At 37.3% G+C, this 26,581-nt stretch overlaps 3 protein-coding genes across 3 annotated transcripts in view; 1 reads left to right on the top strand and 2 right to left on the bottom strand.

Moving 5' to 3' along the window:
* LOC134674042 (inactive dipeptidyl peptidase 10-like) overlaps window positions 1–26,581 on the top strand; it is a 177,529-nt gene that overhangs the window by 106,222 nt on the left and 44,726 nt on the right. The gene's annotated exons all lie outside the window — the stretch shown is intronic.
* LOC134674110 (carbonyl reductase [NADPH] 3-like) lies at window positions 281–2,019 on the bottom strand. Its single transcript, XM_063532165.1, has 2 exons — window positions 1,837–2,019; window positions 281–1,678 (listed from the first exon to the last, which is right to left on the bottom strand). Exon 2 carries the CDS (start codon window positions 1,435–1,437, stop codon window positions 571–573), a length of 867 nt encoding a protein of 288 aa, XP_063388235.1. The 5' UTR covers window positions 1,438–1,678; window positions 1,837–2,019; the 3' UTR covers window positions 281–570.
* Window positions 1,902–3,072, bottom strand: LOC134674111 (carbonyl reductase [NADPH] 1-like). The gene has a single exon (XM_063532166.1). The coding sequence runs from the start codon at window positions 2,920–2,922 to the stop codon at window positions 2,056–2,058; it is 867 nt and encodes a 288-aa protein (XP_063388236.1). The 5' UTR covers window positions 2,923–3,072; the 3' UTR covers window positions 1,902–2,055.

Genomic DNA, 26,581 nt, shown 5'->3' with positions numbered 1-26,581 from the left:
TCATCAAAAACAATTCACGTTTAGCACGAAAGTAGGTCAAATGTTCAAATTTCCCTAACAAATTGGCAGTCAAAGTTAAATGGGGGGGTTTTGATAAGGAATCGTGGCTACCTGCTGTCAAACGACGTAATTTTATCTGAAAGTGTAACAACTTATTTCTTACGGCCCGATTCGAACTTTAAAATATGTCAATTAATAGATTTAGAAACGATATGCATATCTATGTCAGTGTCAAATGTGACGTGCACCGAATAGGAAAATGCAAAAGAAAATATAAAAGTAATTTATAATTATTTACTTTTAATTTTAATAATAAATATGACATCAACTTAGCAACGTGATGTACATTTGTATATTTACCTGCTTATTATATTAAATATAACACTTCATCACACAATATTACAAATATTTCTTAAGCACTTCATAATCACAATATAACGGCAAGTTCGGGTTACGCCAATCCTTTGGCTCCTTGTCGTACCAGAAGTATTGCCCCTTCACCGACTGCGTGATGTACATTTGTATATTTACCTGCTTATTATATTAAATATAACACTTCATCACACAATATTACAAATAATTCTTAAGCACTTCATAATCACAATATAACGGCGAGTTCGGGTTACGCCAATCCTTTGGCTCCTTGTCGTACCAGAAGTATTGCCCCTTCACCGACTGATCAACATCCAGAGCTAAATACACCGGGGCTTTGCTCGACTCTTCCAGTGTGAACACTCCACTACCAGTGGTCATCGACGTCTGAACGAATCCAGGGTGCAGAGAGTTAATGGAAATATTTCTGTCAACCTCTCTCTGTTGCACCACAGTCAACGCGCATAGCGCTATCTTGGAAATCTTGTATGCTAGTAACTGCGTTTGGAAGAAATCCTCGGGTTTCCACGTTTCATTCTTCACGGAATTCAAGAACCATTCAATAAATGCATCGATGTCTGATTTTTGAACGTCCTTCTTCGTCAGTCTGGCGATCCAGTCCTTATTTTTGAGATTAGAAATGTGCCCGCAGTCGCTAGCGATGTTTATAACTCTCGCATTCTGGTTAAGGATCGGGAAGAAATGCTCCTGGACCGTTAGAATAGCGTGGTAATTTGTATTGATTACTCGTACTGCGTCATCGTATGTGGTGTTTTCCCAGCTTTCTGTTATGACGCCAGCATTATTGATTAAGATGTCCAATCCCCCGTGTTTCATTTTTATGTATTCCGCACATCTTCTTACGCTGTTTGTATTAGTTACTTCTAACGGGTGAAATTGAGGGTTCAGGCCTTTGGCTTTAAGCTTATCTGCGGCGTCTCTACCTCGGTGCTCGTTCCTCGCTGTGACGTAGACATTTTTGACTCCTCTTTTTAATAATTCCTCCACTATGGCGAATCCAATGCCCTGATTTGAGCCAGTGACCAATGCTAATTTATTGATCATGATTTTTTCTTGTTTCTACTCCGCGATCCACATAAATTATTTATATAAAAACGTATGTTAATATCGACGTGTTATTAGCTATGGGTTCTTTACATGAATGTCATTAGCAAGGTGACTCAATCGTAAGAGTGAATGATAACTTATCAACACTCGACCTAAAGTTCACTCGTAATTGTATGTTATCTAGATAACCTATGATATCTATTTCCTGCCCTTCTACAGAACAAGGTATAAAATTATCCTATTATTATTATTATTTTATTGGTATTTATTATTTATTAGAGATCCCTTTTAGGGATAAGTTCGCCTTTGTACATAACATTTTTATTTTTGTTTTGTTTTTGTCCATTTTATGTAAACCTGTTTATGTGCAATAAAGTGACATACATACATACATACATTATCGCAATTACTAATAGGTTAGGTGATTATGTTTCGTTTAGGATGAAAATGATTAAAAAATATTGAAACGATGAAAATTATATTTGCCTCCCAAAAGATATGACAATATTTTCCAACCATAATGACAAAGTATAATCTACGGTTAAATTAAAGTAAAATATTAAGTTAGATTTGTTAGGTACATATTTTATGTTATAATAACATTTTTTTCACAACTTACAAATACTGCTTTGTCACATTAAAATCACAGTAAAGCGGAAGGTTTGGGTTCCGCCAATCTTTTGCTTCTTTATCATACCAGAAGTACTGTCCCTTCACCGACTGATCCACGTCCAAAGCTAAATATGCCGGCGCTTTGCTAGCCTGTTCCATAGTAAACGGGCCACTCCCGTTAGTCATCGACGTCTGCACGAATCCAGGATGAAGAGAGTTCACAGAAATGTTTCTATCAATCTCATTCTGCTGCACGATGGTCAACGCGCACAGCGCCACTTTGGAAATCCGGTATGCGAGCAGTTCAGTTTGAAAGAAGTCCTCGTTCTTCAAAGTTCCATTCTTCACTGAGTCTAAAAACCAGTTAACGAATGCATCGACGTCATCTTTCTTGAGATCTTTCTTCGTTAATCTGGCTATCCAATCTTTATTTTTGAGATTAGAAATGTGCCCACAGTCGCTTGAAATATTGATTACTCTTGCATTTTGATTCAGGATTGGAAAGAAATGCTCCTGGATCGTCAGGATAGCGTAGTAGTTGGTAGTGATAACTCGAACTGCGTCCTCGTATGTGGTTTTCTCCCAATCTTCAACAATGACGCCAGCGTTATTGATAAGTATATCCAAGCCACCATGTTTTGATTTCAAGTAAGCCGCGCATTTTTTAACACTTTCTGCATCAGTGACTTCTAGCTGATGATAAAGAGGATTCAGACCTTTTGCTTTAAGCTTGTTGACGGCATCCTGGCCCCGTTGCTCGTTCCTAGATGTCACGTAGACATATTTTACTCCTCTCTTTAGTAATTCTTCGACGATAGCGAATCCAATGCCTTGGTTGGACCCCGTCACTAAGGCAACTTTATCAATCATGGTGTCTTGAAATATTTATAGCAAAAAATATTTTCTCTTCGGCTAGCAATAGCGTTCTGTGGTATGATTACCGTAGTACGAACATTTATATCGTTAGATTAACTGTTGCTATCTGCTATACGCTTTAGATACGACTGGCAATCCGTCAACGTCAATATAATCTCGTTACGTTCTTAAATGAGTCAGCTATTTATACCATTGCACGAATGCACTAAGAACTCGGTGATTGCAGAAAATTACTGTATTGTTTTAACCAGTAGTGAAGTATGTAATCATTAATTAAATTACGTACTCGGCATTGCTTAGGCATTCTATAAACTCAAGCATTATAATACGCGATTATTTTTGTTAACCTTTTTTTTGACCGATAATTATGGCATCATTATTATTATGGGATAATTATAGTTTTCTAAAGAAATCAGGAAAGTCCATACTAATTAACTTACTTAATTACCTCTGGCATATACCTGGTTAGGATTTATATTTTATTTTAATGTTACATATTTCATGTGTTCATGATACAATAACAAAAATCGTTAGTTCTATTTATAACCACACGCGCCTGCCACACGTTGTTTGAATGTAAGCTCGTCCGTAGCGTCTAATTTGAATCAAATTGCAATGCAAAATGCATTCCGTTGCAATTTGTGCAATCAGACGCCATAGAAAATGCCGATACACAACTGGAGCGTAAATATGATGTGAACTAAAAACGAATGTTGCATGAGAAAATCTGTGTGGCTATTTAATAATTTGTACAGTCACCACACGGGATTGTTAAGCCATTTAGGCTTCTTGCTCAATTGGAAATTCTTTAGCGTAAGTATTGAACAACCAATTTATCTAGAACCTAAATAGCGCAAAAATTGCGGAGCGTGATGGTACTTTGATTAGTTCAAGACGACTTAAGGTTTATGAAAGAAGTCAATTTTGCGCAGAACATTTAATACTGTCTTCTTCCAACTAAGCCTTTTTGCATTTTCTGGGTTCTACTTTCGTTTGTCGTTACTCACCTCACTTGCGATCTGTTGCCGTTTCGGCAATTTATTAATTACCTAGTTTAATTTTTTAGCTGCAGCTGCTATAAATAACCTAGGATAAAGATTTGTTTAAAATAACTCTCCATCTTGTCTAATTCTGAGCGCCTTTAAAGCAAGGTATTCTTATTAAATAAAAACTACAGTAGAATCCGGTTAGTACGACTTCGCTTATAACAACCAACCGCTTATAGCGACGTAAGTATAGGCACTTGTTTGGTTTTAGTACAAACTACTATGAAAGAACAACCGTTTATTACGACTCCGCTTATAACAACCGACCGCTTTTAACGACGGAAATTGACACAAAATCCGTCCGTCAAGTCCGGTTACAGCGACGAGCGACGTGGTTTTTACAAATAAATTGTTGGTAAGATGCTTACTCCGTTCCGCTCACCCAACTCCCCTTTTGCCTATACGGAGCAAGATGAAATAGTCAAGTGACTTTTCGTAAACTTGCTCTTCTTACTTTCGTAAACTAAAAAAAACCCAATTCCCATTATTAATTTGAGCTTTAACTTCACATAAGTACATAATTATGTAAGTTGGTTATCAATGCAATATTTGGTAGGTACCTTCGAGCTGATCTGATGATGGACACAGGAGGTGGCCATAGAAACTGTGTGATAAAACAACGTCATCTTGATTAGATCTCCAAGCATTACGTCTTTTTATTTTACGGGATTCGAGTAATTTGCGGATGACGAGTGAGTACGCGTATATTGAAAAGTGGCTTCTTCTAAACACACAAGTCTCTCAATTTGACAAGGTGTCGTAATACTAACGTAAAAAATATTTTAAAAGAAATGTTTTCTTTTTTCTTTAATTGTCGCATAAGTATTAATAAATACAAAATGATGTAATTATTTTGATTGAAAAAATATATTAAAATTGGCAGTTTGCTTTGTACGACGTCCGGTTAGTACGACGTAATATCAGCGGTCCCTTGGGTGTCGTTATAACCGGACTCTACTGTATTTTAAAATAGATATTGCATAACATTGTGAAATCAATGTAGAATACTTTATCTGCATATTTCTCCAGTATTTTCTGTATCAGCTTAGTTTACACAACTAAGCTGATACATAATAATATAACACCCAAATAATACTTATAGAGATACCATATCAGTATGAATCAATTGAGTACTACTTTAATCAGTACCAGAAGTGGCTCTGGGGAATGACAAGCTCAAAATTATCTATCTAAAATTCTAAACATTCTAAACAAGGCTTATTCTATCAATTTCACAAGATGACTGGACACATAAAACTGCATCATAATAACTAGCCGTCCAGAGACCTACGTAAAGGTCTCCTATTCCATTCTAATTTGAACTTTGTGTTGACTCTATCAAAGTTTCATTTAGTTTGGCAAGGTTTGACGTATGGGCGGCTAGAGGATAACCTACATGACATTGACGTGAATATTAAAGATGATATAGGATCATTGCGCCAGTTTACCGTCTAGTGCCTGACTGACAAAATGACCCTATGATTTAGTTATTAAAAGAAGTAAGATCTAACTAGAAACCAAATTCATCGTACTAGGTGCTACTGGCCGATCGAGAGCGAAGGTCTCCGTTTCAGCTTGGGCAAAAATGCTTTTCTATGTAGGCCCGTCTGTCCGGATATTCTCCTCTACAGGTCGTATTTCTCCACAATCTCTTATTTTATTTTGTAAGCTACTGGACTACCGCGAACACCGAAGTTTGCAAATTGCGGGCATCTTTCTATTTTACTCCAATTACGACGTAATTAGAGTGACAGAGAAAGATGCCCGTAATTTGCGAACTTCGGTGATCGCAGTGGGCCGTCAGGTTCCATAATTTTATAGACTTTTTGCCAATTCAGTTATTAGAAATTTTTCAAAATTTCGTGGCAGGAGGATTCGGGAGCTCTATAGCACACGGAGCCACTAATGTTCTAAACTCTTAATATAATCATGTTTTACTTACCTTACCAAATAGAGGCCTTAAGGTCTCAAGTCTCGAGCGCTATCAATAAGTCAAGTTAATGCAACTAACTCCAGGATTAGTTATTACCCGTCACGCGGCTCGGAATGGGGTTACAGTGAGCTGGGATTGCGTAATTAGTTATGATTAAATGTGATATTTGTTTCTGTTGTGGAACGGAGCATGGCGGTTACGTTCTAGGTAGGTTTAGATTTAACCTATCATGGCTCGTCTACACGATGGGCCAGCGCCGGCCACTCCTAGGGACGCATCCATGCGGTAGAATGAGATAACAATATCACTTGCTCCCTTTAACGCATAAATGCGTCCCTTGGACTGGTCGGCGCTGGCCCATTGTGTAGAGGAGCTATCATATGTGTGTGGTGGTCACTGTAAGTTCAATCATAAAGTTTAAGTTAGTTCCGTTTCACAAATTCTAGTATTCGTAAAAATTTTCAAACTTTGACATGCTCCGATGAACTCCAAAAGTTTGTTTTATGAAGATTTGAGGGAACCAACGTTTTGTTTGTCTAAAGAAAAACTCAGAAAATTATGCTTTTGACGTGAAGAATTAGGATTAAGTAAGTTATTTGTTGGAACTAACTTAATTACAACAATGATGTTGGCATGTGCCTCATATGCCTACAGTCCTACATAGAGTTCGTATATGGACCAACATAAACTCTGGCTAAATACATATATAGAATAAGGGCCCGATTTGGATTATGAAATAGACATCTATTAGACATCTTTTAGACATCACCAAGATACGATAACGATATGTTTAAGATCTAACCTGTCAAATTTGACATTTGCGCGATTCTGGAGATACTCTTGAACGATTTCCACAGGATATGACTTAGAGATCTAATTCACATCTAATAGATATCTTACTCTATCTAACGTAAAAGAGACATTCGTTGCCCGAATTGCGCTGCAAAAGAGAACTAGTTGATATCTAAACTATAACGTATCTAGAATGGATCTAGAAAGTGTCGTCTCTTGTGAATATCTTGAAGTTCGGATACTGCAGTAAGTCTTCTAAGACAGATGTCATATTTACAAAGTATCGTCATCCGTGTCGTATCGGACACAGATGGAATACCTAAAATTCGAACAATCCTGTATGCTTCGGTTATAACGCGCTGGTTTTCACTAGTTTCACACCCTTTTTTAACGGCTATCCCAACTATCTGAACCCGCTAACTCGTGTAATTGGATTTCGGTTACCGCTCCGGAGCTACTGGAACTTTTTAACTGTTTCTCCGAAACGAGCTTTCGACGTTGCCCGATATTAATGACTGATTTAGACGGCGCACAAACTCGCATGCGATTTTAGTTACATTGCGGACTGTTGGTTACGTTCAATTCACCCGACCGAACAAAACCGGCAATGTAATGGAACTCGCATCCGAGTTCTCGCATCGTCTAAATGAGCCCTAAATGTTGTTTGTAAGCTGTGGTGATTTGTTACTTGATGTTAATATACTAAACGGCCAGATCCATCGATCGAGGCGTCATCCATCGGTGTTTGACATCACTACGATAACCGACAATGTCACATCACTAGAGGTGGTCGTCCATCTTAGATTGGTTTTACGCGAGAGCGTCCTCGCATATTATTTTCAGATCTATACTCTCATATATGTGATTCCCTAATAAATATTGTTAAAAGTGGTGCTCTGGTGTTTTTACTCTTACAGCTTCAGAAGTGCGATGTGACCTTTTCGCCTACTACGATATATTTTGTCGGAAATTGTCAATACAAAATTAACCGGGCGTAGTCCTTTCTTGTTTCATTGTTATTGAACGTTATCGTTATATAAAATAATGAAACTGATTGTAATGAGTAAACGCATCAACACCACTCATCAGTTAGGGATTAAAATATACAAGGTCTTACTGTCTAAGACCTACAAGGATAAACTTACAAAACTAACCTACTAAACTACTGCCGCCTATCTTTTCCTTGTGTTGTGTTTGTGTTTACTTTCAGATACCTATTGCAGTTATGTTGCAGTGTATGTGTTTACGTTGCATCATGACTGTCTAAAAAAATACATATGGACAGTGTAATACAGCTGACTCCAAGATGATGATGAATGATGATGATGGAGATTGCAATGTTCACAGCGGGGAAATGTAAGACATAGACTGACAGTATGGTGTAATGTTGGTACTTATGAATTAAATAAATCCTTGGGATTACAAAATAAGAACCAAAGTTAACTCAGGTAAGAAGTCGTTGATCCAACACCTAAGAATGCTCCGGGGTCATAGTGGAAAATATTCACTGCTTCTCTTATATGTTGTGTTATTTTTGTGATTCATGTGCTTTCAGATACATAACATAATGTGATTATATACACATGACATATTAACACAATGCTATGATCATTTTCTAATGGTTGTGTGCGGTGAGAAACCCATTCAAGTAAAAGTCATACAAAACTAGTTTGGTAATATAAATTTAGCCTTGATTGATACTATGTGTATGGTGATATTATGCTTTCACAGTTAACAATGAGTGCTACTTAATACTTTCCCTTTACAGTCAAATTAAAATAGATTCCAAGTTTTCAAAGACACAAACCGGTAAGGAAAGTGAATTGTTGTTTCACATATGTGTGTGTGTGTGTGCTTATTGCAACTGAAATAATGCTTTGTTAGTATGTTTTTGAGTTGTGTAATTTCCAGAAATTTGACAGCAATGATTCTTGAAGTGAATTACCATACCGTTGAAGGCACTAGAGCGGTTATCAGCTCAGACCTCTATAATGAACCCGGACATGGATAATATTTCAAAGTTAGTTGGTTATGGATGCCAGTTATATTATGTTCAAGTAATTCATTATATGCAGAAAATGTTGATAAGTGACTAATCTCTGATGCCATGGAAAATGAGGTATTTATTTGGAAAAAAAATGATTGTTCATGTTTTACATGCATACTAATGGTTAGTATGTGTTACATGGACTGTGGGTTGGTAAAATGCGCTTTGTGAATAAGCAAAAGGAATTATTGGCATCTATTTTATAGCTGGTTAGTATTGTCTGTGACAGGTTTATTCGCTCCATGTTTCCGGAGCCTCCTCGGGCTGAATATTTTAAAAAATGTTCCATATCTCATATAACCTCATACATCCTTGCAATTCCTATTAAGTTGGAGACATACTGATATAGTAAAAGGCAGTATCTCAGTAAAAAGTGTCAAGAAAATTAACAAGGATAATTTCTGTCTGTACATATTATAGATTATGAATTTATGAATAAAATGTCTATCCAACCATTGCATACAATATATAGTGTGTTGACATGTTGTGATTGTTGTTTTGTTCATGGGGATGTTGGTTTAAGTTGAAATTGCAAATATTTTTCACAAAAGTCATGTTTTAAAATTAACCAAAGACATATATTTAAACAGACTTACCAAACTAATGAAAATTTTATTGGCATGATATTGTCAAGTGTTTGAGTTATTGACAATGATAATCATTTGTGTTCTAACAGTATTTTACAGATGCATTTCCTTATAACGAAACTTGATTGCTGGTGAAGTTTTGATCATAACTTTATAATAATTGCACCGGTGAAGTATGATTACAGGAGTTTTCAAGGTTTAAATCTTATGAAAGAGATGGACATATTGAACTAGATATTTATTTACTGAGCTGAATATGATACTAATAAAGCAGGTTGTTGCTAATGGTAAGCGAGGTAAATACTTTCAGGAGTCAATATGGACTTCGACGGTCTACATAATATACATGTCTTTTACATGCAAGTGCTACTGGACTCTAAACCTACCGGTCAGTTAAATGTTAAATGGATGAATATTAAACGAAGGTAAATAGCTTGGTTAAAGCTTTCTAAGTAACTATTTTAACCCGTTCACTGCTGCTGAACATTGACCGAAGGATATCATGTCATCATGAGTTACTGTTTGAAGTTATTAATGGTTTTCGTCTGAACTTGTAGTGTGTTATGGTACTGTTTGCATTATAAAACAGTACACTTTTATTGCTTCTGGGTTTCATAAATCAGAAGTTAAAAAAAAAAATAATAATAATAATGATTCACAAATTTTGTGGGTTCACTAAGTAATTGTGGTTTATTATGTTATCATTTACCTTAAAATGTGTGCTTGCATGGCATTTAACAAAATTATTTAGATTTGTGCAGGTACAAGTTAACCTGGAGAATTATGTGATGAGTTACCTACACATAAAGTGCACATATACAGCTAAAAAAAATTAACCATGTGTGCCTTGGGATTGGAAACTTTATGGTTTAAGCATATGTGCCATTGATTCGGCTGATTGATCATTATCAATATACACTTTCATGATGGTTGAAAAATGCAATTTGTGAAACCTCGGTAAGGCGAACCTGGGTAACAGAGGAACCTCGATAACATGAACTTCTGTTCAGGGTCTACTGTAGTTCAACCGTGGTATAGTAAGAGTGTTGCCTTTATTTAGGGGCACGGAAGAGGCACGCCAAGTTGCACATGATCATTTACATTGGTTGCATAGTAGCAACTGCTTATTATCTTATATTTTCCATATTAACGCCAAATGCTGTTATTTCAGGTACTGTTTTCAGATTAGAAACTGACTATATTCTCAGACTAACAACTGAGTTATAATTTTATTAAGAACTCGGATTGAGATCTGAGTTTTGATTTTATTTATATTACTTACTCTCGGATTCGGAACCGAGTTGTGATTTTGTTTTATTCCAGATTTAGAACTGGGTTACTGTTGTCATACTAATATGTTTTGTTAACGGGTTTGTCGACTAATGAAGGCAAATGCTATTATTTCTGGTACCGTTTACAGATTAAGAACTGACTATATTTTCAGACTAAGACTGAGTTATACTTTTATTAAGAACTCGGATTGAGATCTGAGTTTTGATTTTATTTATATTACTTACTCTCGGATTAGGAACCGAGTTGTGATTTTGTTTTATTCCAGATTTAGAACTGGGTTACTGTTGTCATACTAATGTGTTTTGTTAACGGGTTTGCCGACTAAATCTAGAAAATAAACACATTGTGCTTGATTAAATATTGTAGTAACCATGGTAATGCTTGCGATATGTTATTTATGCCACCCCACTGTTAGCCATTTTACTCTAAAGGCTGGTTCATAATTCTACCGGTTGCTTCAATGTCTGCTATAGAGCTTTAATTATTGTGTGCTCTTTAAGAAGTGCTATTACTTTTGTCTTGGCAAGGGATGCTATCCTTAAGAGGCTAGTTCCTGGCGCCGGTAATCGCAACAAAGGCTTAAAGGAGCGGTCTGTTGCTTGTCACTATCCTTAAGAGGCTAGTTTGTTCCTGGTATCTGCAGTGCAGGCCTTAAGGGGCGCACCGCTGTATGTGATATAATACTATCCTTAAGAGGCTAGTTTGTTCCTGGTAACTGCAGTGCAGGCCTTAAAGGGCGGACCACTGTATGTGATATAATACTATCCTTAAGAGGCTAGTTTGTTCCTGGTATCTGCAGTGCAGGCCTTAAGGGGCGGACCGCTGTATGTGATATAATACTATCCTTAAGAGGCTAGTTTGTTCCTGGTATCTGCAGTGCAGGCCTTAAGGGGCGCACCGCTGTATGTGATATAATACTATCCTTAAGAGGCTAGTTTGTTCCTGGTAACTGCAGTGCAGGCCTTAAAGGGCGGACCACTGTATGTGATATAATACTATCCTTAAGAGGCTAGTTTGTTCCTGGAATCTGCAGTGTAGGCCTTAAGAGGCGGTCCATTGTATGAGTTATGAGATTATCCTTAAGAGGACCATTCTTTCTACTACCGATAACTGTTTTATCTATATCATACTATTTGTTGTTGACCTTGAGAGGTTGGCTTGAGACTTTGTTTACAAAATGATATTTTAATTACCTTAAGACTGATGATCTCAAGGTTACCTTGAAAGGGTTGCTTGCCCAAATACCTTCTAGAGATCGCTAGCGCAGTTCCGGATCTAGTTGAGGTTGAGGTAGTGCCTGTTCAAAATGCCCAGTAGAACGAGTGCGTGCAGTGGGCTCCGTGACAGCCTTATCGTGAAGGGCTGACTTCTACGTTCGTTGCCCCTACAAGGGCACTGTATTCTAGCCTGCATGTGGTATTTTAACACGGTAATGTTTTCTTTTTGTCCAATAATCAAATCTGTGGTTATCTGCCATTAGTCACGATGCTAGAAAGCGGTGACATGAAGTACCTACTTGATAACGTCGCCATTAAGGGTGATTATGTAATTTATTAACAATGTTGCTAAAGAGCGCTCATGAGTTCTGTCCAATAATTAATTTTATGGCTATCAAGCCGGACCTGTGATCAAAGGGTCTAACTGTGCCATTTGCGCATTAATATATCGTCCAAATCTTATCATGATTATTTTGAACTACATTGTGGTATACTAATGTCAAAGCCTGTCGATGGCACTAGTTCTAAGGGTGAATTATAACACCTTATTATACTAAGGAACTGAGGCTTTCACATGTATGTTATAGAGTTTCGTGAATAAGAGTTTGTACTGTTTACATGTGCTGTATCGGAGGGCACCTATGCACAAGCATGAGACGTGTCCCACGTTAGCCTCCCACCAGTTGAGGAGCCAACTCAACGGAGGAGCCAACTACCGCCACCTGGTGCAGGCCCAGCTTGCTGCACTGCGTTGGCTGCGGTAGTCTTCAGTGGCGGCCTTGATAACAGTGACCTGACGGGACGTAGGTCGGGTCAGAAGATGGCCGAGCTAAACGGCCAGATCCATCGATCGAGGCGTCATCCATCGGTGTTTGACATCACTACGATAACCGACAATGTCACATCACTAGAGGTGGTCGTCCATCTTAGATTGGTTTTACGCGAGAGCGTCCTCGCATATTATTTTCAGATCTATACTCTCATATATGTGATTCCCTAATAAATATTGTTAAAAGTGGTGCTCTGGTGTTTTTACTCTTACAATACTTATTGTAGGGGTATTGTACCATCGCCCACACTCTTAACTGTCCATCGGTGGACCTTATTACAAAAGGAAGGTAATAAGGTCAACCGATGGACAGTTAGAAGTGTTGCTGTTTGTAATTTTACGGATAAGTATGTGACACAAGTGTTGTTTAAGTTACTCATTTTATTTTCTTTCCCATTCGTTTATCCGTATTCGATTACCCGGGTAACCGTTTATCTGGGTATCCGCAATGGCGACCTGATTCCAGCGCCACCTGGCGGGCAGCCAGTTAACCGACCTGGAAATAAATTGAGGTACCTAAACTAACACTCGTAAATCTTGAATGCACCGAGTGACGCTGAACCTTTTAATTCATAGATAGATTATTACCGCTATTTTTTTATATAATTTAAAACCTTTATTATATTGTGAGTTTTAATGATTTTGAAAAACTCTTTGGAGTCGCTATGTATTTTATAGAAAACGACGGACCCGGACCACGCTAACGCGAGTCACCATTTAGTCCATTTATTTGAAAAATAAAATAAGGAACAAATATTTGTGTTCATCACACAAATAAATGCCCTTACCGGGATTCGAACCCAGGACCGTTGGCTTCACAGGCAGGGTCCCTACCCACTAGACCAGACCGGTCGTCAATATGTAACTAATCCTTAGATCTGGCTGTTGTGGAATTATGTACACAAGTTTGCTTGTGACGTCATCGATCAACTCATAAACGACCATTACTTACAGGGGCAGCGTAGAAACACCCAATTATTTCTAACAATGTGCTAAATTCAGCCGTAATTGAGTCCTGATGGGCACTTACCCGACTCCGGATAAAAGGGTAATGGGGTTCCTTATGGCACGGAACCCATTAGACGGTTATTGCCGAGCCTTAGTGCAGCCTTAACATAGGGTTACATTGCCTTAATCCACTTTAAAAGTTTTACAAGCATTTTATTAAGGAACCAACATTATAATCGTATTTAGTTTTAGTCTGAACTCGGCAGTGCCCCCGCCAAGTCGTTTTATTAGGGTTCCGTACCCAAAGGGTAAAACGGGACCCTATTACTAAGACGCTTCGCTGTCCGTCCGTCCGTCCGTCTGTCACCAGGCTGTATCTCACGAACCGTGATAGCTAGACAGTTGAAATTTTCACAGATAATGTATTTCTGTTGCCGCTATAACAACAAATACTAAAAACAGAATAAAATAAAGATTTAAATGGGGCTCCCATACAACAAACAAATGATTTTTGACCAAAGTTAAGCAACGTCAGTACTTGGATGGGTGACCGTTTTTTTTTGCTTTTTTTTGTTTTTTTTTTTGCATTATGGTACGGAACCCTTCGTGCGCGAGTCCGACTCGCACTTGCCCGGTTTTGTTTACTATAGTGGCCCTGTGTGGTGCAGAATTCGTGGCTCCATGGCTCCGAAATTTTGAATAAAATCCAAAAAAGGAATCACAAATAAAATCTCTACCTGGTTATTATTAAGGTGACAGTCCATTTCCAACGAGAGCTGCACTACTGTTAATTTTACTATGGAAATTGACAATAACAGCGACGCGTTCAGTACCAATAGTGCAGCTGCGGTCAGAAATGGGATGTTACCAATATCGAACCTGCCGGCCTAGCCAAGGTTATACCTTCAATCGCTATCGCTTCGACAACGAAAACCATTATGTCTCTCTATCACACTTCCATATTAGTGCGACAGTGACAGTTGCGTTTCGATCGCTACGGAGCGTAAGCGATCGGCATCTTGGCTACGCAGCCTGCTCAGAAATTTCACGAAAATCGGTTGAAAAACCGGACAAGTGCGAGTCGGACAAGTCCGATTACGTATTCGAATTATAACAAAAATTGTAATATATGTTCTGTACATAAACATAAAGGAGGTGGCAGTTTACCTATAAATATGATATATATAATATAATATCTTGCCTATTTAATTTGAGTAAACAGTAATAGTTTAATTTAATAAAGCACATCTAAACTGCCAACCCTTAGTGCGGGACACAAATTTGAAATGAATTCGCAGCAAGCAGCTGTATGAAAATGTTATTTATTAGCCGGAGGTTTAACCGGGTTTTACCCGGGAGTTACGGGTACACTTAGAAACAACGTTTTCTAAACAGGCCCGTGGCTCTTTGGGCCCGATTCGGATTTTGAAATAGATATCTTTTAGACATCACCAAGATACGATAACGATATGTTTAAGATCTAACCTGTCAAATTTGACATTTGCGCGATTCTGGAGATGCTCGTGAACGATTTCCACAGGATATGACTTAGAGATCCAATTCACATCTAATCTTCTCTATCTAACGTAAAAGTGACATTGGTTGCCGGAATTGCGCTGCAAAAGAGAACTAGTTGATATCTAAACTATAACGTATCTAGAATGGATCTAGTACGTGTCGTCTCTTGTGAATATCTTGAAGTTCGAATACGGCAGTTTGAGTACATTAAGTTGAAGGATGCCCGGGATTTCGTTTCTTTTTTAGGGTATACGTTTAAAGTTGCTATGAATGTGACCCAGAACCAACATTTATTCTTTCTCTTACTTTTTTTCTATTAAAAAATAATGATATATATTTTATTTTATTGTTATTTTGGTGTCGGGTTTCTATAAGACTTTTGTTAACATTTGGCCTTGGTAGTTAGCCCTTAAGGGGCCCACTGATTAACAGTCTGCCGGACGGTATCGGCCTGTCAGTTGTTCGGAACTGTTAACATTTTGTTCTGACAGAGCGATACCGTCCGGCGGACTGTTAATCAGTGGGCTCTTTTAGACTTTAACAAATTTAGCCTTGTTTGTTAGCCCGTAGATTCTATGGCAAAAATAGACGCCACTCCTCATGAAACTAAAAGCTCTGAATCGCCATTGAACTAAATAGAGCCTAATAAAAATTATTGCTACTAGTGAATTCGCCAGTCGGCAGCCGACTCAGCTCTGTGGGAAAGTTATTTATTAGTTTTCTCGGCTTTGCCCGGGTGTTAACCGGGAGTGGGAAGCTTAGTAGACCTTTGGATAATATAAATTTTATTATAAGACCGCGTGCTAGATGTGTATATATTTAATATAAATTGAGTATTATAACTTTACCATTTTAAATGCATTTTAACAAATAAAATATGTATTTTCTACTAGTTTTCGGAATTCAATTCAATTACACACACACAATAATTAAGGAACATAGTTATAAGAATAATATAATACTAAATAAATTGTAATTTAGATATGTACGAGCGGCGGTGCTTCCTAGCACAGGTTATTTTGTAAATAACTTACAGGGAGACACCAGCCATTGTAAAATATGTAATTGTTTTTAATGAAATACATAAAGAAATTTGAAATTTGATTATATTATTCAAGAATAGTCGTAACTTTTAAAAGGTGGCGTACCTATCAGTGCTAGGTGTGATATCGTCAAGGCTTCTTGTAATCGATCTAGGCAACCTAGGACATCAAGACGAAGGCTAGACCGAGTTCTATCTAGGCGCGCCGGCAATCTAGTGTAATGTAAAACCACACGCACACGGGCGGTTATTTTGTACGACATATTTTTTAAATTATATCAAAATAGTTAATAGCAATAAAAAGCATTATTTATTTATCTAAACTTTATTGCACTTACACAAAAAGATTACAAATGGTGGACTTAACGCCTTAAGGCATTCTCTACCAGTCAACCAATTAAACAGGAACAGCTTGGTGCGGGATTGTAATGAATATTTTGATTCAAAAACACATAAAAAAGGTTAACGTATCTATATAATATAATTCATAAATTAAACCCCTGGTTGTTTAGAAATCCAATAAATATTTTCGAATTTGACCTGGCACGGGCAGGATCCACTTAAAAAAGGGGTGAGCCGTTTTCAAGAGCACTTACCTGTCAAAATCAGAACGTTATTTGCGTACGAAAAAACCGCAAGCAGGCGTGTCGTATGCAAAATTAGGTTAAATTACCTTACGTACAAAATAAAAACTGGACAAGTGCGAGTCGGACTCGCCCACCGAGGGTTTCGTACTTTTTAGGATTTGTGGCTATAGCGGCAACAGAAATACATCATCTGAGAAAATTTCAACTGTCACGGTTCGTGAGATACAGCCTGGTGACAGACGGACGGACGGACGGACAGCGGAGTCTTAGAAATAGGGTCCCATTTCACCCTTTGGATACGGAACCCTAAAAAAGAACAATGGAATAATTATATTCCTATAATTGGCTCTATAATGCTATCTAAGAAGTTTAATGTATCTTGCATGGCTATTGGAATTATTTGTGTAAATAAATAGAAAGAGCCTTGTAAACACAAAAATGTTTACAGTAAAAGTTTATAGAATTTAACTGGCTCGCCTGAAATAAAGAACTTCTCTTAGCTTGATGACCAGGAACGAGTCACAGGCATGCTTATGGACGCTTATTTCCAATGCTTGTTTAACATTATTTATTGCATTAATGCCCAAAATAATGCCATGCCATCTTATTTTCACTCTCATTCTTCTAAAAGGAAAGGAGGAAGGATTCTTCTAGGAGTAGTGTTTACTACTTACTACTATGTGTCAAATTCAAACACAATTGTTGTAATTATATTTTCCCAATATAGTTCGTTTTTATAGCATAAGAAATAAGGCAAACAATCTTGATGTGTCTTTTAATTGAAAAACATATTTAAATAATAAGTTACGCCAAATATGTAACAATTATGAATCATTTATATTCTGCTTTCATAGGTAATAGTAACAGACTTTTATAAAGCGTTTTTCATTTAAAAGACAAGTCAAGATTGTTTACCTTCTTTCAAGTTCATTCTAATCAAAGAATATAATACTCACTAGGAGAAGAACGGTAACTCCATACAAAAAAATGTCCCCAACCGTTTATACGTTTATACTAGTGGCGCCGTCTTTGTGTACCAATGGAACTAAAGTTGACAACCGGTTTAGCCTGGCGGGTATTGGTAGGTAGTAATTCTGTTGATAAACATATTTGTTATCTTCATATCACGAAATATATGCAAGATGCAAATATTACCCCTTGTTTGTGGTATTATCAATTGATTTAAATAAAAGGCATGTTTATGTTTATAACATTATATATATTATTTATTAAAAAATGTTTTACATATAAAAATATACACTGAAAACTGGCAACTTAATAAAAAAATAGACATTAATAAAGCGCATTCACAAAGTTTTCAGTACCTTTTATACAAATAACATTAGGCATACACTACACTTTACACACGGCATTTTACACAGATTTCCAACTTGTATTCATACATTTCTTCACGGTTAATTAATACGCTTTCCAGATGCGTTATGACTCGGTTCCTTCTGAACCCACTAAAGTTGTAAATTTCACTCTGGCTGCTTCAACAGCCGTTGCTCCGCATTTAGCACATTTTCTATGTGCATTGCTGTAATCCATGTAGGTACAGACTTACAGTCTTAAGTGGTACGTAGCGGTACACGTTGTATGTATTATTTAAAGAGTTAATAAATAAAATTTTCGTTATGAACTTTAACCACAGCAGTTGGACAGAGTCATTGACAAATATATTTTTTTATTATGGTGGGTAGACGTACCTACCCTCCATATATTTTATGAACATTGATAAAGACAGTTGGAAGCAAGGCCTGTTCACTTCCTAAGAAAGTTATGTCCCCAAATAATTGCGCATGTGTGTGCCTGAAGCTTCTATGTGTGCGTTGGCCTCCGAGAAAAAGTTGCGAGTAATAAAAATAAAAACATTTTTCTACAGCAACATTGCTCCCAACTCTGATTTAAATTATCACGAATTTTATACATAATTAATCATAAAACGGGACTTAAAACGCTTAAAACTTAATTACACGCGATTAAGTTTTATAATGAATATTTGCTTCCAACTGTCTTTATCAATATTCATAAAATATATGGAGGGTAGGTACGTCTACCCACCATAATAAAAAAATATATTTGTCAATGACTCTGTCCAACTGCTGTGGTTAAAGTTCATAACGAAAATTTTATTTATTAAATCTTTAAATAATAAATACAACGTAGCGGTACAACCACTTAAGACTGTAAGTCTGTACCTACATAGATTACAGCAATGCACATAGAAAATGTGCTAAATGCGGAGCAACGGCTGTTGAAGCAGCCAGAGTGAAATTTATACAGCTTTAGTGGGTTCAGAAGGAACCGATTCATAACGCATCTGGAAAGCGTATTAATTAACCGTGAAGAAATGTATAAATGAATACAAGTTTGAAATTTGTGTAAAATGCCGTGTGTAAAGTGTAATAGGTAGGCATGCCTAATGTTATTTGTATAATAGGGAAAACTTTGTGAATGCGCTTTATTAATGTCTATTTTTATTAAGTTGTCAGGGTTCAATTTTCAGTGTATATTTCTATATGTAAAACATAATACAATGTTATAAACATAAATATGCCTTTTATTTAAATCAATAGATAATACCACAAACAAGGGGTAATATTTGCATCTTTCATATATTTCGTGATATGAAGATAACAAATATGTTTATCGACATAATTACTATATACCTATAATACCAATACCCGCCAGGCTAAACCGGTTGTCAACTTTAGTTCCATTGGTACACATCGAGGGCGCCAGTAGTATAAACGTATAAACGGTTGGGGACATTTTTTTGTATGGAGTTACCGTTCTTCTCCTAGTGAGTATTATATTCTTTGGTTGGAAGCAAATATTCATTATAAAACTTAATCGAATGTAATTAAGTTTTAAGCGTTTTAAGTCCCGTTTTATGATTAATATTGTATAAAATTCGTGATAATTTAAATCAGAGTTGGGAGCAATGTTGCTGTAGAAAAATGTTTTTATTTTTATTACTCGCAACTTTTTCCCGGAGGCCAACGCACACATAGAAGCTTAAGGCGCACACATGCGCAATTATTTGGGGACATAACTTTCTTAGGAAGTGAACAGGCCTTGATTCTAATGCTAAAAAAACTAACGTAGCCGTAAACCGAAAGTATCCTGAATAGTGGCCGTTGGCAAACCGCGCGTTTCGCCCGCCCGTCTGCGCCGCCAGAAGCCCGCAATCCGGTTAAGCTAATGCCTGCGCAGCGAGCGTTCCGGTTCACTATTTATAGTGCACAATCGCCTTTTTATATGTTCTGTGACACAATGTGTGTACTTTTGATGAAACTTGGCTCTCGTTCGTTCGTGTCGTCAAATCCATTGTGCGAATGCGCTACGACGTAGCGTCTCGTAGCTCGTAGCGTCTTAAAATTGGACGTAGTTTAGGGAAAAGGATCCAATCCACAACAATCTCTTAGTAAAATTTGAATTTTATGTCAAATGGAAAAGTCATTCATTTAAATGACAAATTTTAGAGGATGGATCCTTTTCGCTAAACTGCGTCCAATTGTCAGACGTAACAGTTACGTAAGAGTTTAGCATGTTAGCCTACATGTGAGTCATATTAAGTCACATTAAGAAGGTTTCTTATGTCAGTTACAATAAATTTCATTCGCGCTAGCAAGACGCACTGTAACAAAACAATATCCTTAAAATATCAATCTGATGTCAGTGTACGTTCGAATTGGCCAGCTAGTTCGTTCTATTTTTAAACTCGAATCGCAACGAGATCCATGACTATTCATATAACGGCTCCCTTTGAAAGACCAAATTCAAAATTGGAATACTTTTTAACGGGATTGATTGGAACGAAACGCTCTCAAACGGCCACTCTTTCTAATATAAGTTAGTTTGGGAACCGACGGCTAAATTCGAAAGTCATATAATATACCTAAGTCATATATCGACGATTATTTACCAATAGGCTAGAGTTAGACAAAGAAAAGTCTGCAGCAATTTTGATAGCCCACGCAGTGCAAGTGTTATTTTAACCGTCCATCTTCTATTAAATTATGACGTATAAATAACACTTGCACTGCGTGGGCAGACTCTTCTCGCTGCAGACTTTTCTTGGTCTAACCCTATACAAGTTAACGCCAGAGGGTACCTGAGGGTAACCGACTTCAAAAAAAGGAGCAGTTTTTAGTGACATCACTATTTGGCGCAACAGGAACAGGTCCTACAGAATTCTGCGCCACGCATTACAAAAACTTATACCTAACTTAAAAATGAAAAAATATATTTAACTTTTACCAAAAAGCAAACCTTGGCACCGACTTTAAACATATCTGTAGCTGGCGCATATAAAATTAGTGAAATTCGATGATCTATTATTTGATCTAGCATAGTTGAGCCCTTGAAGAGGCCTATAAAATATTAATCACGAAATACGTTAAGGGGCCCACTGATTATCAGTCTGCCGGACGATATCGGCCTGTCAGTTAGAACAAAATTTTGACAGTTTCAAACAACTGACAGGCCGATACCGTCCGGCGGACTGTTAATCAGTGGGCCCCTTTACAGACTCTGGCAGATAAGTCATTCCATTCCTTAGTTAAGTTTTCAATTAACATACGCCACAAACCTAGATTAGTCATTATTGCCATGTAATTAATTTTATAATTATAGGTACCTATGGTTTGTTTTTATAGTAAGCACATAATCATTATTTAGCCATATTTCTAGAATGTAAACATATCAAACTGATACCTACCTAAATGAAAACAAATTTAACTCATAAGTTTGCCGTTATGTTATTTATTTAAGTTTTTTATTTTTTCAACCTGTGATACAGGATTTTCCTAGTTCAGGTAGAAGTCATTAAAAAGCCTTACTTGATAAGATATTATTAACCTAATGTTAAATGTATAACTATGTTTTTCTGAATAAAAAAAATATTTTTAATTATTTTTAATTCGCGCCGTACTACGGTAAAACTGTAATGAAAAATGTTTTCTATTTTGAAATCATACGTTACCCCAACCTTTCATGGTCATGTTTAACGTAACCCCTTTTGATTTAAGCGTCACGCCCGGGTAACCCGGGTAACCCGAGTACCCGGATGGCCCGCCGGTGGCCATCAATTCCACCTTCGTCTGGATAAATCACCCGCCCGGGTACCCGCAGCAAACGCACAAAACGGTTAACCGGAAAACGAGTTTGGTATTTCATCTGTGTTCATAAATAGTTTTTTTTATTGCTATTGTTTGTTTTTTATGCGGAATTGCGGATATTTAGTGTAGGGGTCACTATTGTTTCCCGTAAAGTTTGAAGTCATAATGTATTGTTAGGGTTCCGTACCCAAAGGGTAAAACGGGACCCTATTACTAAGACTTCGCTGTCCGTCCGTCCGTCCGTCCGTCCGTCCGTCTGTCACCAGGCTGTATCTCACGAACCGTGATAGCTAGACAGTTGAAATTTTCACAGATGATGTATTTCTGTTGCCGCTATGACAACAAATACTAAAAACAGAATAAAATAAAGATTTAAATGGGGCTCCCATACAACAAACGTAATTTTTGACCAAAGTTAAGCAACGTCGGGAGTGGTCAGTACTTGGATGGGTGACCGTTTTTTTTTTTCTTTTTTTTTGTTTTTGTTTTTTGCATTATGGTACGGAACCCTTCGTGCGCGAGTCCGACTCGCACTTGCCCGGTTTTTTTGTCCGCATTTGCGTTAGTCGTTTGGTTTTTCTCAGAAACGCGTAGCTTTTAAGGATTGCCATAAAACAAACCTAACCTAACCTATGTACAGCAGAACCTTACGAAAATCCTGAAAAGTTAACGGTTTCAGAATCATGACTAATGATAATCTAACAATAATTACATTATAACTTTCAATAATTATGTCAAACAAAGGAATCCGTTAGTGTAGTCTCCCATAAGGTACAATTTGCCTAGAATCAGAGAAGACAGGATCGGGAGCATAGCCCGATCGAGCGCGATCTAAGCGTCTCCGTATCATCAGCTTGTGCGAAAATGCTTTCATATATCCGGATATTCCGGATCCAATGATTGGCATCTTGGCTACGCACCATGACTATTGACAAATTTTGTGAGCAGGGGCCTATTGCATAATAAATTGTAGCTAATATTATTAAGTCCACTTGCACCATTCCACTAACCCGGGGTTAACCGGTTAAACCTGGAGTTGCCATGGTTACCGGTACAATTTGACACTGGGTTGACGGTTAAACCGCTTAACCTCGGGTTTGTGGGATGGTGCAAGTGGGCCTTAGTGATTTTGTATGTAAAATATATGTATTAACTTGTATTTTACTATGCAATCCGGCCCAGGTTTGATAATTATAAGGATTGTTAGGTAATTTATGTTTTTGGATATTTATGAAAAGGGGCGGAATCCTCGGACTTCGTCTACTACCTAGTCAATTAGAACATTTTGGTACTCGTAATTTGTGAATAAAATCTGACCACAGTGACCACGCTAAATTTGCATCGACATAAATTTCTTGGTAGTGACAATGAATGGGTAACAACGCCATTTAATTTAGGCTCTTTCCACTGAGGCGGAGATGAGCGGAGATGAGAGAAGACGTGCGGGAATCAACCAATAGCATGTTGCCACGGCTCACATAGGAGCCTGGGGTCCGCTTGATAACTAATCACATGATTTGACGTAGGCACTAGTTTTTACGAAAGCGACTGCCATCTGACCTTCCAACCCAGAGGGGAAACTAGGCCTTATTGGGATTAGTCCGGTTTCCTCACGATGTTTTCCTTCACCGAAAAGCTACTAGTAAATATTAAATGATATTTCGTACATAAGTTCCGAAAAACTCATTGGTACGAGCCGAGGTTTGAACCCGCGACCGGATTGCAAGTCGCACGCTCTTACCGCTAGGCCACCAGCGCTTCAAATAAATAAATGACAAAATTCCTTAGTGGAAAGGCAGCCTTAAACTTAGCAGGTCGAAGTCTAGTTGTTATTTTCTTTACCTGTTTATGCGGAAAGGAAACAGACGTCGAGAGCGCAGATGTGATCATAATACGAGTTTTATTGATTTATTCGTTATGTATTCCGACTTCCAACTAGAAGGCTCCAGGCTGGCGAACTCTAACGGGCCAATTCGAGTTTTAGTTATGCGATTTGATTTCGATACGATTCTGATCTGTCAGTGTCAAAAGTGACGTTTTTGGGTGAAGAAATAACACATTGACACTATCAGATCAGTGTCGTTTCGGAATCAGATCTAATAAACTAAAACTCGAATTGGGCCGTAAGATTGATGATTGAATACCAATGTTATATGGCTAGCCTTTTCATTACGAACATGTTTTCGACTGAAACAAGAACAAGTCCAAATGGGCACCAAATAGTTTCGGAAAAGGGTTTTAGGAAAAGTAGGGCACGTAAGAAAGTTTGTATGACAATGAGATTCACGTAGCAACCCTTTTAATTAGGGTGATACCTATATACCTATAGTCCCTATTCTGTGTTTGTTATAGCCAAATAGAAAACCAATTTTATTAAGAATATACAGGGTACATAAATAATCATACAAAAGTAACTTAAATATATCTAAATATTAAAATATTTTAATCTAAAAGGCCTCCGCGGGCTGTACCGGGTGCAAAGGTGCCCATTATACTTGCCGCGTTACCACGTTGGATAGCGATGGCCAACCTTTGCACCAGATAGCCAAATTACAATATTTAAATCGAGGATATAGTGAAATTATATATAATTGGTTATTTCAAGTATTCCACTGTCTTTAAGTGTCAAACTAGTCAATTGTTAAAATTATGCAGCTGAAAAGAAGGTTCCTTTAGAAAATAAGTAAGCGAAAATGAGAAGGAAAATATTCAAGTTTGTATTTCGGCGTCATTTTATGCGGAGTTCATAAATTAACTCCCAGAAAAACTGTGGAAGCAATCTCTCTCAATCCGCAGCAGTGGTGCCAACTCGGATTTTGAAAAAATGCTAGACTAGTGTCTAGATTATGCCAAAATTATGCCAAAGTTTTTTGAAATATGCTAAAAAAATGCTAAAATGTCAACTTGAAATTAGATACTTAAAACACATACATTTATCAAATTTGCCGCCTTTTTCTACTGACAAGATCTGCTTGATCAACTTTATATAGTCCGTCGACGTCCATCCGTCCACAAAAGTCAAAATTCATATGAAAATATGTACCACATAAGGCGATGGCGCATAATGTTGCTGCCAAGTTGGTGCAAACTTGGCTTAGACTAAATTATGCTAAAAAATATACCAGATGCTAAATGGAAAATTTTGGTGCCAAAGCAAGTGAAAATATGCCAGATCTGGCATCAATTATGCCAAGTTGGCAACACTGTTCCGCAGACACCGCAGATTTCTCCCCATCGCTGAGGTAATATGGCGGGGTTTAAAAACCGAAGCTGGCCGGTTATTGCGCCCTCTGCCCGGATCGGAGATAAATATCCGGGTGCCGGGTAACCCGATAATTTACACGGTTGTGTACCTACAGTGAGGGATTGTAAAAGCCACTCGTATTTTTGGTGTGCTGGCCGGACAGTCTGGGTTACACAATTTTACACACAAGTAATTAGCTTCATAAATTCAATTATATGAATACGTAATGAAGCTGATTCAGTTGAAATTCAGAGGTTTTACTTTTTTTTTATTTCGATGAAACCACATAAAAGGTTTAACGGAAGGTAATAAACGGAACACTTCGAATAATACAAAGACATCCGGCTCTATTCGGGAAATGAATTAGAGACTCACTAGATATTAAATAGTGAAGATATGTGACGTTCCACGGAAAAAGGTACCTTATGGCGGCCGGCGATTATGTCTCATAGTGCCGCAATAATATTGGAACGGCGTTAATAATAGCGTAAGCGCCAACCGCCATAACTACCTTTACCCGTGGGACGACACATATCTTAACTATAGGATCGTATCTAGTTAATCTCTAATTCATTTCCCAAATCGCGCCGATCGACTGTAGGTGAAAAATAGGTACCCATTCTCATTCGAACTAAAATATGTTGTCAAAAATGAGCGCCTTTCATCTCATGGTTAGCAATCTATACACATGTTTTACTATAGATTTCAGTGTACTTGTAGTAGGTACCTACAGTTATCTTCGTTTTTTTTCGATTTATAAAGAACCTTCAAACGATAAGTTCTTAGTTAAAGTCCGCTATATATAGCTTTCACTCTAACTAAAGCTCAACTGTGCCCTCATTAATGGAGCTTAAGTTTAACTTAGAGCTTCAAAGTCAGAAGTTTGCTCCTTCGAAGCCATTAACAGTCAAAGCGCCAACATATCAAATGAATTCAATACTTAAGTACCTCTAATAACTAATATCGAAGATAAGAACTGCTTGGAAATGGCAAAGGAAGTAATAATCGTTCTTAAACACATTAAAAATTTAACTTTAAATAATACATTCGTCTTTTATCGCTTTAGTTTTCTTGATAGTACTTCTCGAATAACTAGAATCTAGGTTAAGAACTGCTAGTGAAATGCAAAGGAAGATAGAAGTTTTCTAAAACGCCTTTTAATCTAACTTTAGTATATTCGACTTTTTATCGCTTTCAACAGTAGACCTGTTACAGAGACCTATCGCCAACATTGAAAAATCGATATAGTTCTTGCATACCGTAAAACCTCCCAAGTGTGTATAGTCCAATACTGCAACTATGGTCCACAAGTCCAAATGGAAAAAAAATATTCCTTTTGGTTTACTCCCGAGTTTTTCCTTTCATTTATAAACATACCTTGTATTAGAACTACAAAAAATACAGTAAATGACACACCTGGACGAAAAAATTACAGTTAATTTTG

This window comes from Cydia fagiglandana, chromosome 19 (genome assembly GCF_963556715.1).
Source record: "Cydia fagiglandana chromosome 19, ilCydFagi1.1, whole genome shotgun sequence".
NCBI lineage: Eukaryota > Metazoa > Arthropoda > Insecta > Lepidoptera > Tortricidae > Cydia > Cydia fagiglandana.
This window is presented reverse-complemented; position numbering and strand designations above follow the sequence as displayed.

What these genes read in the sequence shown, in the direction of transcription:
- LOC134674110 (XM_063532165.1), bottom strand. Translation starts at nt 1,437, where the DNA reads ATGATCAATAAATTAGCATTGGTCACTGGCTCAAATCAGGGCATTGGA.
- LOC134674111 (XM_063532166.1), bottom strand. Translation starts at nt 2,922, where the DNA reads ATGATTGATAAAGTTGCCTTAGTGACGGGGTCCAACCAAGGCATTGGA.